Source organism: Cyprinus carpio, chromosome A13 (assembly GCF_018340385.1).
Source record: "Cyprinus carpio isolate SPL01 chromosome A13, ASM1834038v1, whole genome shotgun sequence".
Lineage (NCBI taxonomy): Eukaryota > Metazoa > Chordata > Actinopteri > Cypriniformes > Cyprinidae > Cyprinus > Cyprinus carpio.
Window position 1 is genome coordinate 740,839 of NC_056584.1, and position 19,438 is coordinate 760,276.

A 19,438-nucleotide genomic window follows, 5' to 3' on the forward strand; every position below is an offset into this window, starting at 1 on the left:
AGGCCACTGCCGCCTCTGCGAAGTCGTGGAGGCGCACCCGCCAGCCACGCCTGGGGGACTCCGTGAGAGTCGAGGAGGAGGCGCTTCCCGCCTTCGAGGACTGGGAGAGTCGGGAACGCCACCGCCTCGGGACCGAGAGTCGGAGAGGCCCGGGCCGCCTCGGGATTTCGGGGACCTGGTGCTCGCCCACAACCATTTCGGGGACTCCGAGAGTCGCGGAGCGCACCCGCCACCTCGGGAGAGTCGCGGAGCCGCCACCACCACGATCGCTTCGGGGACTCGGGAGAGTCGTGAGCGCACCCCGACGCCGCCGCTTCGGGGGACTCCGGGAGAGTCGCGGAGCGGCACCCGACGCCTGAGACGGAAGCGCCTGGGCCACCGGGCGTCGCGCCGTCGCGCCTACCGGGACTTCGGGAGAGTCGCGATGGCGCTCCCGCCGCGCCTCGGGGACTCTGGGAGAGTCGTGAGCGGGCGCCATCACCGGGACTCCCGAGGGACTTCCTGGAGTCAGGCGCCCACCGCCTCGGGACTCACCCTGGAGGAACATCTGGCAGAACTCGGCGAGCCAGAGCCTGGTTAAGCTCGCGAGGCCGAGCCGGGATGCACTGCCTCGGCCGAGGGAACATCCGCGGCCTCGGGCCGCTTCGCGGAAAGCCGGAAGCCGAGCCCCGCCGCCCTCACCGGTGGAACTTCCTGGGTCGGCCCCCACACCAGAACGGCTGAGCCAGCTCAGCTCTTCAGAGCCAGGTTACCCCTGTGGAGATGGGATTTCCTAAAGCAGCAGAAAATAGTACTCCATCTACAGAAGGAGTACTACAAACTAAAAATTGAGCTACTAAAAAATAAAACTAATAACAAATATGTTTTTTGTGTCTTCATAATATCTTTCTAATGAAAATGTTGGCTAGTGTCTGTTTAGTCACGATTTTTATATTACATTCACTGTAACTTACATGAGAGCCCCAGAGACAGATCCCCTGTAAAGACCTTGTCTCAGACGACCACCGGACAAGACCACAGGAATCAGATGATTCTTCTGCACAATCTGACTTTGCTGCAGCCTGGAATTGAACTGCTGGTTTCGTCTGGCCAGAGGAGAACTGGCCCCCCAGCTGAGCCTGGTTTCTCCCAAGGTTTTTTTCTCCATTCTGTCACTGATGGAGTTTTGGGTCCTTGCCGCTGTCGCCTCTGGCTTGCTTAGTTGGGGACACTTCATTTACAGCGATATCGTTGACTTGATTGTAAATTATTGCACAGATACTATTTAAACTGAACTGAGCTGCATGATGACATCACCGAATTCAATGATGAACTGCCTTTAACTGTCATTTTGCATTATTGACGCTGTTTTCCTAATTATTGTTGTTCAGTTGCTTTGACGCAATCTTTTTTGTTTAAAGCGCTATATAAATAAAGATGACTTGACTTGACTTGACTTGACTTGACATGAAATGCAAATTAGTAAACTGGGCTCTGTAAGGATTCCCACTTTGGGACAGATTCTTCATCATCCTCTTCATCAGCCCGATTGTCCATGGGAGGGTCTGCAATTTGTCTAGCTTTACAGATGTTATGAAGCACTGCACAGGCTGTTATCAGTTTGCAGACCTTTCCTGGTGCCAGTCGCACCTTTCCATGCAAAATGTGAAAGCGCCTCTTTAGTTGACCAAGGAGTCTTTGTTGACTGCGGCTCGTGTTTTCTTGTGAGTTAATGAAAATGAACAGAATTCAGTTGATATTTTCAAAACATAATGGTAGGTTATTTATGGGAAGTAGAGTAGCCTACAAATACTACTGCAACACATTTGTTGTTCTCTAAATATGAAGTCCACACACATTAAGTGTATGTTAACTTGTCACTGTTACCTGTTGTAATTTAGCTGTGACCTCTGGTCAGGATGGAGGTAAGGTGTGAGGAGCCATGGTTTACAAGGATAACCACTGTCCCCTAACAAGTGGCAATTTGCTGGAATACGACGTATTTCAAACAGATGTCTCAGGCCACTCTCCGCCAGTATCCTGGCATCATGTGTTGGGCCGGGCCATTTTGCAACAATGTCTATAATCCTATAATCTGCACTGAAAACCACTTGAATGTTTCTGCTGTGGTACCTCTTTCTATTAACATAAACGTCCCCTTTTTCCGACGGTGCAATAATTCGGATGTGGGTTCCATCAATTACTCCGACAACACCAGGGAAGCCTGCTATATTCATAAATGCAGTTTTTTGAGCCTGCAAGGTGGGAATGTCCAGTGGAAACGAAATGAACTGCGACACAATAAGAGGTTCTGAAAGTGCTATAATTGTTTGTATAATTGTTTGTGTGATCACTCTGCTCATCACTACTGCATTGTTGCATTTTCCCAGATGCCAAATATCGTAATGTAGTGATTACTTTAAGTTCTGGCGCTATGGAATTTCTGCGCTGTGTCAGAGATGTTAGCGCGTCTCTAATAAGATCAGTCAAAAACATGATCCCTGCACGATCTAATCTATAGCGTCTTACTAACTCCCTGTCATCCATTGTCTGCAACACATTTCTTCTCCATCTTCGTCTTTCTGCCATTTTCTCCTCTGCTAAAGAAACTCTTAAGCCTCTTAAAAGTCCTCGTCCGTGCTCCTAACAAGTTTGACCTTAAGACTTCTTTTAAGGGCTAAGATGCTTTCTGAATTACTTTTTTCTTTACTAGGATTTTTTCTTTAATTTTAAAAGTAAACGCCCACATTTCTAAGAATTTTCTTAGAATTTTGTCACTAGTAGCTACTTTTTGCATTAAGATTCTTTATGAATACAGGCCCTGTCCTTTAAATAAAGCCACACAAAGATTGGTTATTGACAAATCTCTTTTTCTCAGGAAAGATTGGTTAGGATGAACCATGCCTAAGTCCCATTATAGCTTAAAAATGCAGCTGGAAAACATGACAAAAATTGCTTAAAGACATGGCATTTCTCAATCCACAGTAACAGATCCTGCCTACAAATGTGGAAAATTCTGGATTGTTGCTACTCTTTCCATCAGCAGATGTTCTGCTTAGATTACTCTAAGAAAGCAATGGGCAATCCTGAAATCCCAAGTGCAAATAACCTCCAGAAAGCTCTATAAACCGAAATGTTCATGTAATAACAAACTGTGTGTTTTACTGAGTCCTGACCTTAAAGGGATGCTCCATCGCAAAATAAAAATGTTGTCATCAATCACTTACCCCCATGTCGTTCCAAACCTGTAAAAGCTTTGTTCGTCTTCGAAACACAATTTAAGATATTCTGGATGAAAACCGGTAGGCTTGAGACTGTCCCATAGACTGCCAAATAAATAACAGTCTCAAGGTCCATAAAAAAGTATGAAAGCATCATCAGAATAGTCCATCTGCCATCAGTGATTCAACCGTTTTAAAGTCTTTTTGCCTAGACAAAATATTGCCTGATCGTTTTCACAATCTGATGTCAAACAGAACTTTTTTTGCTGTCCACTACTTACAAAACCGGCACTTAACACAAAGTAGACAATTGTAGACTACACCTCAGTTTGTAGCTACCTGGAGAAAGACAAAAAAAAAAAGAAATCCTTTCCTACTCTGGACAAAATCAGGCTTTTTGTTAAAAAACAAAAACAAACAAACAAACAAACAAAAAAAAAAAACATATTTTATTTGCTTAAAGTAAAGTACATGACAGTTTTTTTCAGAACACTCTGATATTGAATATTTAAATTTATCTTTGGTCCCTTTAAACATTCTTTTTAATTTCCCCCTGTTGTTTATGCAAATATAGTTGCCATAAACACAACAGAGTATGAAAAAATGAAGTTAAGGATTATACATTTGAACTATAATTATGTAACATAGGCTGTGTGGACTGGATATATGTAAAGAATATCTGTATATGGTTCCCAATTTTCTATAACTCACATTGCACATGAAGTACAGCACAACAGCCTTTTTGTAAATAAGTGTATATGAATTAGATACAGAGTTTCTTTGTAGCTTGTCATATGTGTTGAGCAAATTTCTCATTGTAACATTGTAGGCATCACAAAATAAATAAAATGCATCCTTTATACACACACACACACACACACACACACACACACACACAATATGACATACACACACACACACACACACACAATATAAATAGTACATGCAGATGACTGAAGACAGAAAAAAAAAAAAAAAAAAAAAACTATTATTCAAGCAACTGCAGTTCTAGATCAAGAAATAAAATGTATTTGGAATAAAGTGATAAAACTGTATGCCTCCAAAAGTGCAAACATATCCCATTTTAATAAATAGTCCCCAGTTAAAAATTTGCCTAAATTTCAATTGTTTGATTTAATAGCTTCAGTGAGTTCAGTAACCTCTCACTTTTATACTTTTAAGACTACATACGGTGCAGCTAAAAGTACACTGCAGTTATATTATATTTCTCGCTACTCAAATTTACTAAATTTTCTTCAAGTTTAGTCAGATGTAGTGTTGTTTGGTGAATACTGAAACCTGTATCTGATGGTTTAAACCATAGATTCCCATTGGATTGTGGGTAGTGGAATCTATGGCACACAGTGTGTTGCTGACACGATGGACGGACATCGGACGTTTAAACAGAATGAGGTTTATGGGCATTTTGAGAGCGAGTGCAATGTTTGTGGATGAGTTTTCTTGTGAAGGTTCAATGCTTCCAGATTTACAGATACAAGATGAAGCCAAAACATCTGGCCTACTGATTTTTAATTAGGCATAATAATCTATGATCTGATATCAGGAGAGTTCTGATTTAAATGTTTTAAAGCATTGTGTGGATTGTATATTATGGAAATGTGTCTACTACTGTAGCAACATAAAACTGCATTAGCAAAGCATAAGTTTGTGCTTTAGATATATATTAATCAATGCATTAACAAAGTTGGTTAAGTTCCACATTTCATTGTGCAATGACTTTAACTAGTTGAAATGTTCAGGGGACTTTTAGTCAGTTTAAGTTTTAAAGGGTCAGATTTGAGAAAAACACCTTGAAAAACAACATAATCCTATATATGGCACATGCACAATTAAAGCCAGTAAACTTTCAGAGAAATAAAAAATATAGATTCTAAATATAACAGCATGAATATTGAAGAACATTCACAAAAGGGATGTGTATTACACAGATCACCATGTACTGCAATAAAAAAGTTAGCATCACAGGATTATGAGCGTATGCCGAGGCAAACAGTAAAGCACAAGGAAAAGAGCTCTATGGAAAAGGCCATTGGAGTTAAAAAATGAGCCAGGTCATCACAGGATGATGTCATAAATCCGTCCCACTCGTCCAAGCCACTCACGCACTGCTTGCCGCACTCTGAGGTCAGTCACATAACAGGTCAGCTGACTGATACAGGGGAAAACCGCTGGCTGGAGGGCAATGAACGTGGGATCCGACAAGACCTGGATCTGATTCAGGATCGTAAGGACCATGTTGGTCCAGGCCTAGATGGAAAAATGGACGAATTACAAGTTCAGATAAAATAATTCTATAAATATTTATATTTTCAGTTAAATGGTTAGAGATGTTAATTTGCTGAAAGTTCTGTCATTTGACTCTATATTAATTTCTTCTCATGTCACAGTGTATTTGTATCTATTTATATTTTTAGTTTGATTTATAGTGTTATTGATTTGATAGCCCAAATTAAAAATTCAAGCAATAACATAACATTCCACAAAATGAAAAAAATTAAAAGTGGGAGGTTAGTTTGTATGTGAAAACTGTAGACAGACCATCTTAAGGAGAACTCATTTAGTGCCACGCAAGTAAAAAGTATTTTCTTTATATTTTTTTGTTATTTAAATATTTAGTATGTAATTTTAAAGGATGATTTCATTTGTTGCCTGGGAAGTTTATGTTGTTTTGTTTTTATTTTTTTTTTTATTTTTATTTAAACATTTCTATTTAGCTTTAATTTATTATTTCTGTTTTAGTCATTTTAGACAATGAACCAACATTCCTGCCCTACATTTTTTTGCATTGAAGAAGCTGTTCCATGCGGATACACTGTACATCACAATAGCAGGGTTTCTACAGACATGAACCAGTTAAATTTAAGACTTTTTAAGACCTTTTTAATACCACCTTATATGAAATTTAAGACCTAAACCTGTAATGTAAATGCACATTTTTATTACATTCATATGTAATATTTAATGTGTTTAAATTAAAAAGAAAACAAAATATCATTGCTGTAATAAATGATATTTATTACTACAATACACAGTAAAAACTTTTAATGTCAGCAGACAATATTCCATAAAAAATATCCCTGCAAAATAACTGCATTACTGAAATTTTTGGTGGAGTAAACAATTTATTCTGAAGCAATATTTTCATCAGTGTTCTGTTCTATCAGCTTTTAAATACTTAAATCTGCATATTTTTTATTTACTTGTACAAAGTCCTATGTTTAACCTCATCTTTCATGTCAAATTATTACAATTTATCAATAAATTCAATGTACACTATAGGGCTGCTACAAGGCAGATTAAATAATTTACACTGCAAATAAAAATAATTACAACTGCAATAAATAATGTTATTAGATTGATGTCTTAAATGCATTTATGTATATATAAATAAGAAATGTTGAGGGGAAAAATGCATACTTTCCAAAATACTTCTCAACTAAATTACCAGTAAGTGCAGGCGGTAAGTCACTTAATGAGTGAGTCACTGAATCATTCATTCAACTGATTGAGTGTGTTATCATGCTGGTATCTTAAGGACTTTTGTGGACAGCTGACTCCTATAGTTTTTGATATTCTTCATATTCTGTGTGGTGGTCAAATAGAAATTAATCTTTTCTAATAAGTTTAAATTGATTTTTACCATTTATGGGCATCTTACCTTTATAAAGCCATTTTTTTCCATAACTGTGCATTATCTTTTGAGTCAAAATCTTACATTTAATCAGTGAATTAGAATAATAAGACATTTGGGCTGTTATTAAGCAAATGAAATCAGTATCTACAAAATTCCTCTTTAAAATCCAGACATAAGCTGCACCTGAAGTGGCATTTAGAAGTATTTACATACTGTTTAATGCAAAACATGTATGCATTTCACCTGCAGTTACAAATGCATAAATAATCTGATATATTAAACATAAAACGTTGAATACTGATATTTGAAATAATAATAAAAAAATGAAAAGATACTTTAAATGTAAAATTAAAACCGCCAGCAGGTGGCAGAAAGTCACTGTTAATAAGTGAGTCATTGCGATTGAACCACATTTAAAAGGGTGATTCATTCAGGAACAAAATGGCAATGCTGTGTTTCTCAAAGACGCAAAACAGTGCTGTGGATTTGTTTGGAATTATTTTTGTTGGCGAAATAGAGCATAAATAGGCGATATGGTGTCTAAAACGTAAGTCTCTTAATAAAACCTCTAGTTTATTGAACTGTTGTAAAAAAAAAAAAAAATCAATATTACATTTGTACTGTATATGGTAATCATGCAGTGAAAGAGTGCAGTGTAAATGCGCAAGCGCACTAGACTTAAAGAATATTGAGCTAAATAGCTCACTTGTCCTGGTATTACTTAACTATATCATGTTATAAATAAACTCAACAATTTAAATTTTTCCTTCAGTGTGTTTCTTCTGAGTTTATGTGTGCCGTCACGCTCATTTGTTCTGAATTCTCTCACGAAGAGACAAACAGACAAACAGAGTGAGCCTCAGCGCGAACTTGTATTCTGTATTCTGCTAATTTACTGCAATTCTCTGATGCCGTAGTAATTTACCACGGGGAAGAAAAAATCTTTGGTCTGTCCAATGATTGTAAACCGTCATTAGGTCCATCAGACTTAATATATTAGCGGCAATGTGACCAAAAATATTTAAGACCCATCGAATACGAATTTAAGACATTTTAAGACTTTTTAAGGCCATATATTAGGAAAACGTTATTTAAGACATTTTAAGACTATATAAGGACCCGCGGACACCCTGCAATAGGGAAGAAAAGACAATAGCAATTTTTCGTTGACAGCTGTTTTAAAATGTGAGTGGTGCTTGTTCGTGCTGTACTTTATTTCCTGTCCCATCTTACCCGTATCTGTGCCTCAGAGTCTCTGAGTGAGATGTTGTGGGAACTGGCTGTGGATCCCGATCGAGGTCTCTTCTCTTGCCGTAGTAGCTCGGGCCCCGCGCTGAAAGAGTGACGCATGGGCCCCTGCTCTACTAGTTGCTGAGGCCTCTGGGGCCCTGGGGAGTCCGGGCCACGCAGGATCACTGTCTCGCCCCTCTTATCTCCCGCCTTCACATCTTTGGCAAACGTGGTATGATTGTGCTGCTGCTTGCGTTTCTTGTACTCAATCATAAGCTTGGTGATGGTCTTGTCGGTGGCGATGGTATATAGCTTGTTTCCCACACTCTCCCACCATTCCTTCTTACGCCCCCCATCCCTCCTGTCTCCTCTCAGCTGGGGGAGGGTTGCACTCATCCCACCAGGGCTGTGGCCCTCCTCTGAGGGCGTCTCATCAAGATGGAGGCGGAAGCTGTCCTCTGAGGGCGTTCCATGGCCCGAAAGGCCCCCAGGAGAGGGCGTAGAGGTCTCTGAATTGAAAAGGGGCAAGAAAAAGAGTGGGTCGGCCCGGTGGGTGGGTTGCTCTCCTAAACAACTCTCCAGGTGCATCTGGTCCAGGTGCATCTGAATATAGTTGTTGCACAAGTCCATGCAGAGTTTGTGCAGACGTTTGACTAGCCACGCCCAGTCCGCACTGCTGGCGGGCTGTGTGCTCAGCGACGGGATGCGAGCGTGCCACTGACGCTTCTCGCGTGCACGTGGAGGACTCACTTGGGCCGTCTCATCGAAGATATCTTCATCTTCAGAGGAGCACTGCTGTGAAGAATCAGAGCCGCCCTCCTCATCCTCACTCAGGATCTTCTTGACTTGATCCACAGTGATGTTCTCCTGGTTTGTCAGCATTGCACACAGCAAAGCCTGAACACATATACAGAAAAGCATGTTGAGATGATCCATAATGCAGAAAGGCAAAATAATTCTATTTCATTTCTAAATTCCTACTTTAACACAAATTACAAAACACAGTTAGGCCACAGTTGCACACATCCAGAGCATGCACATAACTGTTTCTTGAGCAGCAAATGAACACATTAGAATGATTTCTGAAGGATCATATGACAATGAATACTGGAGTAATGATGCTAAAAATTCAGCATTTCATTCAAATAAAAAAGTACATTAAAACTAAATATATTTTACACTATTACTGTTTTACTGAATGTTCGTGCTGGTACTTTATATTCCCTGTCCCATCTTACCCGTATCTGGTGCCTCAGAGTCTCTGAGTGAGATGTTTGTGGGAACTGGCTGTGGATCCCGATCGAGGTCTCTTCTCTTGCCGTAGTAGCTCGGGCCCCGCGCTGAAAAGAGTGACGCATGGGCCCCTGCTCTACTAGTTTGCTGAGGCCTCTGGGGCCCTGGGGAGTCCGGGCCACGCAGGATCACTGTCTCGCCCCTCTTATCCTCCCGCCTTCACATCTTTGGCAAAACGTGGTATGATTGTGCTGCTGCTTGCGTTTCTTGTACTAAATCATAAGCTTGGTGATGGTCTTGTCGGTGGCGATGGTATATAGCTTTTGTTTCCCGCACTCTCCCACCATTCCTTCTTAAAAACGCCCCCCATCCCTCCTGTCTCCTCTCAGCTGGGGGAGGGTTGCACTCATCCCACCAGGGCTGTGGCCCTCCTCTGAGGGCGTCTCATCAAGATGGAGGCGGAAGCTGTCCTCTGAGGGCGTTCCATGGCCCGAAAGGCCCCCAGGAGAGGGCGTAGAGGTCTCTGAATTGAGAAGGGGCAAGAAAAAGAGTGGGTCGGCCCGGTGGGTGGGTTGCTCTCCTAAAACAACTCTCCAGTGCATCTGGTCCAGGTGCATCTGAATATAGTTGTTGCACAAGTCCATGCAGAGTTTGTGCAGACGTTTGACTAGCCACGCCCAGTCCGCACTGCTGGCGGGCTGTGTGCTCAGCGACGGGATGCGAGCGTGCCCACTGACGCTTCTCGCGTGCACGTGGAGGACTCACTTGGGCCGTCTCAGCATCGAAGATATCTTCATCTTCAGAGGAGCACTGCTGTGAAGAATCAGAGCCGCCCCTCCCTCATCCTCACTCAGGATCTTCTTGACTTGATCCACAGTGATGTTCTCCTGGTTTGTCAGCATTGCACACAGCAAAGCCTGAACACATATACAGAAAAGCATGTTGAGATGATCTATAATGCAGAAAGGCAAATAATTCTATTTCATTTCTAAATTCCTACTTTAACACAAATTACAAAACACAGTTAGGCCACAGTTGCACACATCCAGAGCATGCACATAACTGTTTCTTGAGCAGAAAATGAACACATTAGAATGATTTCTGAAGGATCTATAATGACAATGAATACTGGAGTAATGATGCTAAAAATTCAGCATTTCATTCAAATAAAAAAGTACATTAAAACTAAATATATTTTACACTATTACTGTTTTTACTGAATTTGTGATCAAATGAATGCAGCCTTGCTGAGCATAACAGACTTTTTGTTTTTAAAAATGTAAAAAATCTAAATAATTCAAAACTTGTTGGAAATTTATTCAAAATGTTTAAAATGTACCGTATATGAGGAATAACACTAGCAGTTTAATTTGGAACTATTTTGATTGGCAAAGGCAAAGTAACTGCCAATATTGTGTGTAAAATGTATGCTAAAAGTAAACTGCTTATACTCCATGTTGTTAACTCATTGTTGAACTGCTATATGAAATCAATGTTGTTTTATCTCACGTAAAAAAAAAAAAAAACAAATAAAAAAAAAACCTTGTGTTTAATATACTATATATTATTGTCTTGCCCTTGGATGAAATGAAGATGAAAGTACACTGAAGTCAGGTCAAGAACAGTATACTGGATATTAGGATGTAATATATTGGAAATTATTTTAATCAATTATTCAATTACTTAAAGCTGGGGTAAGTGATATCCAAGAAAAACTGCTGATATTTGAAATCGACACCCAAACAAACACACCCCTACCTTCATTGCTCCGCCCCCAAATTCACAAACACACAATGCAACACAACGACTAACAGCTGGCGCATCAGACGGCCTGCTCCAGTATGGATTGGATGAATCAGTCCCTTACCGATAGCTAATATTACAAAAACATCATATCTTGGTTCTAAGAGAAAATAGCAAAACTAATGTTACTCACATACTGAGCAGAAACAAAGTGTCATCGTCCATTTTCTGCTCTCTAACGACTGAAACTTTTCCTAAATTGACACGAGTTCAAGCTCTTGGCTGATTGTAACCCTTCTTTTTCCGGTGATATTCCTCTGGCCTTTTCCTCATTGGTAATGTCTCAGTCATCTCTCGTTCTATAGTCTTTCTACAAATCTCCTGCTTGCTTACTCTCTCTCCTCCCCATCATTAATGTAAATGCCTCCTATTGCTGATTGGCTAAAAGAGTGTTGTGGTGCTCCTCTGACTGGTCGGATTTACTTTCTTTTTCCCCATTTACAAATCCAGGACTATGTACAAACACAATATATTTTCAGCGCATACATAGAACAGACAGATAGCAAATATTCACAAATTAGTTTGTTTTGGTTTTGATTTCAATTTTCAAGAGTTTCTCGGAAAATCACTTACTGCCTCTCTAACTGATGCGTTTAATTGCTCATAGTTCAATGGAGTTTTAAGAATATGTTAATTATCGATCATCTATAATATTTATATCTTGTACCTGAAAGTAGATATTGAAGCTCATAGCAGATTGGCGGTATAAGTTAGCAGCTCCACACACCCCTGAAACTTTCATGAGGAGATACTTGAGTCCTGGACGGGTGTCGAATTCACGCGCTGTGCGGTACGAGTCCAGCAGCAGGTCAAAGATGATGGCCAGGTTCTGCATTGAGATGTAGCGGAGAAAGCCTGCAGGTTTAGGCTCCGACACTGCCGTGGTGATTCTGCCCTGCCCCTCGAGGCTCCCAGAACCTTTCACAAACTCCTCTAAGAGGATGTCATACAGGTTCTGCAGGAGCACTTGATGGGACAATAAACTTACCACCAGAGTCCTGAAGGGAATCCTACACAGTGACAGAATAGAATATAATAGCACTCTGATCCGTTCAGTTTAATTCAATATAGTCATTAAGGATAGCACTTTGTTCAGGAACAGCAGTAGTAGAAATATATGTATGCATGTAAGGCCTTACAGTATCTGATCATTTATATGATCATCTATCCTATCTTTCTATTCCCTGCCCTACACATTTTGAATCATGATATAATTTTTTTTTTTAATTCAAATCAAATCAAAACCAAACAAACAAATGCAATATCATGCAGTGCACAACCCGGTTCTGGAGGTAATAGGCCACTTGAAAAATATGAAATATCACATGCAGATTCTGTTTGCAGTGGCCTTACCCAATTTTTCTGTGTCATGCACAGCATGAAAAAGAGAATAAGAAAAAATACAAGCACATGTTACTGTATGATTAAAACAATCTTAATTTAACTATTTTATTTTACTTTATGTTTTATATTACAGGTTTTAAAAACTAGTTCTTTAATATCAGGTCTATGGATAAATGGTATTTTATGAATCATTCACTGTTTCCCATATCAATCAACCACTCAACTTTCTTACGGCCCGGCATCACATTATAGTATATGAAGTAGGCTATTATTAAAATAACATATCAGCAGGCTGAATTAGAATGTACATCATCTGACCTCTTCTGGGCTTGACCATTGGAGTGCTGATCAGCAGGAAGCTCAATAATCAGGACACAGGACTGAGCATGCTCAAATCCTTCCTTGTTGCTCGGAGATTTAGGGGAACACTGCGTATCTAGCATGAAGACCTGGAAGAAAAAAAAAATACATCTGATCATTATAATCAATGAATTATACACACAAAGTCCTTCACGTCCACTGCGATCTCAAAACTCTGGCCATTAGATAATACCTAGAATATTAAAATCAACTGCGGGCGGTAGATCCTTTTCCTATTTAGCGTCCAATAACACCCAATGTACACACTACATCGTAAGAAGAATCAGAATCAGAATCAGAATCAAAATTAGCTTTATTCACCAGGTGTGCACAAACACACAAGGAATTTGTTGTGGTTTTTTTTTTTAAAGGTGCTCCTGGGACATACATACATGCAAACATACACATCTGACAGGAGAACATATAATAAAAATAAATTTAGCAAGACTTAGCAATAAATAATGTGAAAGAATCTGGAACAGTATATTGATTTATGTACAGATTTGTGGATTTTTACTCTATATAGATTTGTATAAATAATAGAGATGCATATGTATTTACATAATTTACATAATACTTGAGAAGGCAATAATTAAAGATGTAGAATGATTTATGGAAATGAATTACAGAACACAGAATTACAGAACACAGGTAATGATTCATATGTTAGCTGTTTAAGTTGGAGATGACATGGGGGAAAAACTGTTTTTATGTCTAGATGTTCTAGTGCACAGAGATCTGTAGCATCTGCCTGAGGGGAGAAGTGCAAACAGGTTGTGTCCGGGTTGAGAGGGGGTCTTTGATGATGTTACCTGCCCTTTTCTTCACTCTGGAGTTGTACAAGTCCTGAAGACTGGGCAGGTGCACACCAATGATCCTTTCTGCGGTCCCAACAGTCTGTTGCAGTCTTCTTAAATCTGATTTGCTGGCTGACCCAAACCAGACAGTTACAGAAGAGCACAGAACAGACTCAATAATAGCTGAGTAAAACTGTGTCATCTATGCCTGTGGCAGGTTGAACTTTTTCAGCTGACGAAGGAAGTACAACCTCTGCTGGGCCTTTTTCACAATGAGTCCATGTGAATGTCCCACTTCAGGTCCTGAGAGATGGTGGTGCCCAGGAACCTGAATGACTCCACTGCAGTCACAGTGCTGTTCATGATGGTGAGTGGGGAGAGAGCAGGGGGGTTTCTCCTGAAGTCCAAGATCATCTCCACAGTTTTGAGCATGTTCAGCTCCAGATTGTTGTGACTGCACCAGACAGCCAGCTGCTAAACCTCTTGTCTTTAAGCAGACTCGTCACTGTCCTCAATGAGGCCGATGACTGTGGTGTGTCTGCAAACTTCTTTAGAGGTGCAGTCATTTGTGTAGAGGGAGAATAGCAGTGGGGAGAAAACGTAGCCCTGTGGAGCTCCAGTGCTGATGGTGCGGGTGTTGGATGTAATTTTCCCAGCCTCACTAGCTGCTGCCTGTCTGTCAGGAAGCTGGTGATCCACTTACAGATGGAGGTGGGTACAGAGAGCTGTGTGAGTTTATTCTGAAGGGTGTCCGGGATGATGGTGTTGAAAGCGGAGCTGAAGTCCACAAACAAGATTCTTGCATAAGTCCCTGGTTTGTCCAGATGTTGGAAGATATAGTGCAATCCCAATCCCACTGCATCATCCACAGACCTGTTTGCTCGGTAAGCAAACTGCAGGGCTCCAGCAAGGGTCCAGTAATGTCCTTTAAGTAGCCCAGCACCAGTCTCTCAAAAGACTTCATGACCACAGATGTTAAAGCAACAGGTCTGTAGTCATTAAGTGTTTTGATTTTTGGTTTATTGGTTTCATTTATGTTGGTGAGCAGTTTTTAAAGCAGGATGGGACTTCACACAGCTTCAGGGATCTGTTGAAGATCAGTGTGAAGATGGGTGATAGCTGGACAGCACAGGCTTTGAGGCAGGCTGGAGAGACACCATCTGGGCCTTTGGCTTTCCTTATCTTCTGCTTCCTGAAGACTTTGCATACGTCCTCTTCACAGATCTTGAGTACAGGCTGAGAAACAATAGGGGGGGGGGGGGGGGGGGTTGTTGATGGCTGTGCTGTGATATGGTCAGAGCGGGTGTGGGGTATCAGAACAGGCTTCAAACCTGCAGAAGAACTTGTTAAGATCTCCAGCCAGGTGTTGATTTGCCTCAGTGCTGGAGGATTGGGTCTTGTAGCTGGTGATGGCTTTCAGGCCATTCCACACCGATGAAGAGTCATTACTTGAAAGCTGTTCTTTTAGCTTTTCAGAGTAGTTTAACTTTGCCAGTCTTATCCCCCTATTCAGTGTGTATTTGGCCTGTTTGTACAAGTCTTTGTCCCCACTCCTGTAGGCGTCCTCTTTGGCTTGGCGAAGCTGTTTGAGTTTTGCACTGAACCGAGGACTGTTGTTGTTAAAAGATAAATAAGTCCTGGTGGGACACACATGTCCTCACAGAAACTGATGTGGAATGTCACGGTGTCAGTAAGCTCATGCAGATCAGTTGCTGCAGCCTCAAAAACACTCCAATCAGTAAGTCCAAAGCAGGCCTGTAAATCTTGCTCTGCTTCAGCAGTCCATCTCTTTACAGTTTTAACTACAGGCTTAGCAGATTTTAGTTTCTGCCTGTAGGCTGGTAGAAGGTGATCAGAGAATCCCAGTGCTGCTCTGGGGACAGAGTGGTATGCATCCTTTAAAACAGTGTAGCAGTGGTCCAGTATATTGCTGTCTCTGGTGGGGCATATGATGTTCTGTCTACATTTAGGCAGTTCACGGGTAAGACTAGCTTTATTAAAATCACTGAGAACGATGATGAAAGAGTCCGGATAGCGTTGTTCTGTGTGTATGATCTGATCAGCCAACAGTTCTAGCATGACGCATACACACACGCGTCAGGAGGAATGTATACACTCACAAGAATAAATGTGGTGAAAGATTCCGGGTTGAGTTGTTAGGCTTGCAGTTAATGAAGAAAGCTTCCAAATTTGGGCAGCACATCTTCTTTAAAACTGTCACATCTGTATACCAGCCTTCATTGATATAAAAACATAATTCACCGCCACTCGTTTTCCCTGATGACTCTGTGACGCGGTCTGCTCTGAACAGCTGGAAGCCCGTTAGATGTAACACACTGTCCAGGATTGCTCCGTTCAGCCAGGTTTCCGTGAAGCAGAGTGCAGCGGAGTTTAAAAAATCCTTGTTTGTGCGTGTGAGGATTTGTAGTTCATCTGATTTATTTGCTAGGCAGCGGAGATTCGCCAAATGAATGCTTGGCAGTGTCGTCCTAAATCCGCATTGTCGGAATTTAACGGCCGTGCCAATGCACTTCCTTCACTTGCGTTGCCTGGAGCGCTTGTATAAGACCGCAGCAGTAAAACATCTGAATGCTCAAATGTCGGCAGAAAGTTATTTGGTGTGCTATTTCTGATGTCTGCTCGGGTGGAGTGCTGGTAGCGGTAATGCACAGGTATTTTTTAGGGATGTTTGCCATTAAAGGAAACCGGTTTCCATTTTTTTTTTTTCACCATTCCAGTGATTTGTCATCACCATCAATAACTTCCTCTTGCAAGTAGGATGTGATCTCCGTTTTTGCTCCCTGGTCTGTGGGGATTGTGGACATAGACTGCTTCACTCTGCCCAGAAGACTTCCCAGTGTTTTGGTCCTCTTTGCCGGCTGTATCTCAGCTGCTGCCCCTTCTACTTTCTCTTCCTCCTCCCCCTCCACTCTGATGCATACAGGTGGCTTGATTTTATCGTTTCAGAATACCACCATCTCAACCTCTAGCTGACTTTTGACCACATCAAGTTGTTTGGACTCAATATGATCGCCCTTATAGTGTGGGAAAAGGAGGGTGGCTTTGCGCATCAGCTGAAGTGTGTTGTCGTCATATTTCGATTCAAGTTTCTCCAAGATCCCCTTTTTAATTTCTGACACCATCTTTACATCAGCCTCCTCCACCTTCAGGATATCCGCCATAAGATGCAGCATCGGCAGCAGAGATGAGACTGTCACGTAATTTTCATCTGATAAAATATCAGTAAATTCTGCGACAGGCTTTAACCCATCTTTAACAGCCTCTAGGTTGACAATGTCCTGTCAAGTTAGGTTTGGGAGTGTGCGACGGCTCTTTTCATCCTCAAAAACTTGTTTGATTGCAGGGAGCTGCTCCAGGATTTTTACGACCATGGCATAGTTTGATCCCCCACGAGTTGCACGATCCTACAATAATAATAATAATAATAATTATTATTATTAATTAATTTATTAATTAATTAATTAACTAACTAACAACAACAACAACAACAACAATAAAAAGAAAAATTCGCCTATTAGCTATTAAAGTTTTCATTATTTTCTGTGGACTATTAGGATGGACTAGGTTATATTAAGATATTTGTAGAGAAACATTATGAATTAAGATTTGTTTATTGACTTACCGTTACCAGCATAGTTTGAGGTAGATTGAGTTGTTCCTGCGTCTTGCAGAGCTCTCTTCGTCTCTGCCAACTGTGAGAGAATGCTCCATTAATTGAGTGACAGATTCCAAACGCACGATCAGTTCTTGCCTTTTCCTTTTGCAGTGAATAATTCACTGCCACATTCAAGTTATGACCAAAACAGTTTAGCCATGGCCATTTGAGCCCTTGTATGGCCGCAACAATATTCGCCCCCTTGTCAGTAGTGATGCAGGAAATTTTACTCTCCTCTATGTCCCAATTATGCACAAACTCTGTCATCACCTCAGCCAGTACCTCTGCAGTATGGTTCTCTGGGACGAATGTTGTTTCGAGACATTTAGCGTTCAGTTTCCAATCCTCTGAAATATAATGGACTGTAACGGACATGTAGGGGGTCATATTTATGCTTGACCACATGTCTGTGGTCAAAGCGACAAAGTCAACCGATTTCAGATCTTTAGCGATGGTCTCCCTCGTTTTATTGTACAGATCAGGGATGGCAGTTTTGGTGAAGTACTTGCTCCCCGGCAGCTCGTACTGTTTGTCAAATGTCTGAAGTAGTTCTTTGAAACTTTCCTTTTCAACGGTATAATAGGAAACTATCTCTTTTGAGATATACTTAGAAACAGGTGCCATGCACCGGGCCCACCTTTCACTGTTTCGTTTGTATTTGGTGGTTTTTGCAAAAGCTCCGACGATGGATGGCTGACTTGGATCTTTGTTGACCGCCACTGAAGCTTCTTTTGGTGCTAGTTTAGCAGCCTTAGCAGGGTGGTGAGTACGCAAATGTACAAACAGGTTTGTCATTTGAGATTCTCTTACAGACACAACTTTTGTGCAAATTTTGCAGATTGCTTGAGTTATGTCCTCAGGCTCGCCTTTTGTATCTGGTTTAAAACCAAAAAATTGCCAAATAGGCGATGTGACATTTTTCTTGTTAACCAACTCCATCTTTGCTTGCAAAATTATGGACAACGATTGAAATTTCTGCTGCCTCATTTCCTGAGCTAAAAAGTAATATAAATTGAAGTAGATAATTAAATAAGTAAAATACGTAGAAAAGTAAATAAATAGCCTAAGTTGATAAATTGTTAAATTAATTTAGAAATTATAAGATTTATGAGCAAATGAGTGAACTATTGCACTGCCCCGCTCAAACACGGTAATATCGAGGATTGCGATCTCACAGGATGACGATATGGCGATCTGAAAATGAAGCGTATCGCCCAACACTACTGCATGGACACTATTGGAAGAGAACTGAACTAAGCTGGATGATGACATCACTGAATCAACAATGAACTTCTGACTTGAACTGATAAACTGCCTGTTTTCTATTGTCCTCTTGCATTATCAGCACACGTTTTTCCTGTTTAACACTGTAAAGCTGCTTTGACACAATCTGTATTGTATAAAAGGTGACTTGACTTGACAAAGATCCAAGTAGATGCTTAGTAAAGCAATACACCACACCAAATGAGGCTGTGTATTACAATGTCTTTGCCACAAGCTATAACCAACATATAAATCTTCTCAATAGTTCAGACTAGTGGTCAACCACTAAATGTTTCATTTTAATATTTGGTCTCATCACAGTCTTTGAAATGTAATGATATCTTTGGGGTTGTAGTTCCTAGAATCTCCTTAGCACTTGGCCTAATGGGAATTGCTTTAATAAAACACCAGCTACTCCAGTGCGCAATAGATAATTTAACTCTATTGTCATTTTCATGACTACTTTTAGTACTATTTATTACTATATTAATAATTCACAATATTCTCAGATGCAGCAGTGACTCCGATTTTCATATTTTTAAGGCCCGAGCACTGAATGTAGGCCCTGGCAAAAGATATCACATGGATTTCACAGATTTTGTGAAAAGTGCAGACAGTGAAATTTTAAACACTCCTGGGAACTCATGCAATTGTCACCGAACATGGTCAAATTTATGTCTAGAAATTAAAGACACTAAATTGAGAATAGAGTATTGATATCTTGAAATTTCCATGGCAAAGCAATACATTTATGGCAAAAAAGGGAAACATCAAGCCCCCAAATCTTCTAAGTACACTGTCTGATTTAGATCAAATTGAAGTTGTATTGTTCGGTAATGGGGCCTGATAACATGGATGTGACAACTGTGGTTCACAA

The 19,438-nt window shown here is 40.7% G+C and overlaps 1 protein-coding gene across 1 annotated transcript in view; it reads right to left on the reverse strand.

The window, feature by feature from the left end:
• Positions 1 to 3,631: 3,631 nt before the first annotated feature.
• LOC109050380 (brefeldin A-inhibited guanine nucleotide-exchange protein 3-like) overlaps positions 3,632 to 19,438 on the reverse strand; it is a 58,716-nt gene continuing 42,909 nt past the window's right edge. The window contains exons 32-35 of the mRNA XM_042768342.1: positions 12,784 to 12,914; positions 11,789 to 12,131; positions 8,089 to 8,982; positions 3,632 to 5,468 (exon numbers count right to left, since the gene is read on the reverse strand). Coding sequence (XP_042624276.1) covers positions 5,277 to 5,468; positions 8,089 to 8,982; positions 11,789 to 12,131; positions 12,784 to 12,914 — 1,560 coding nt within the window. The 3' untranslated portion in view covers positions 3,632 to 5,276. The remainder of the gene's footprint in view (positions 5,469 to 8,088; positions 8,983 to 11,788; positions 12,132 to 12,783; positions 12,915 to 19,438) is intronic.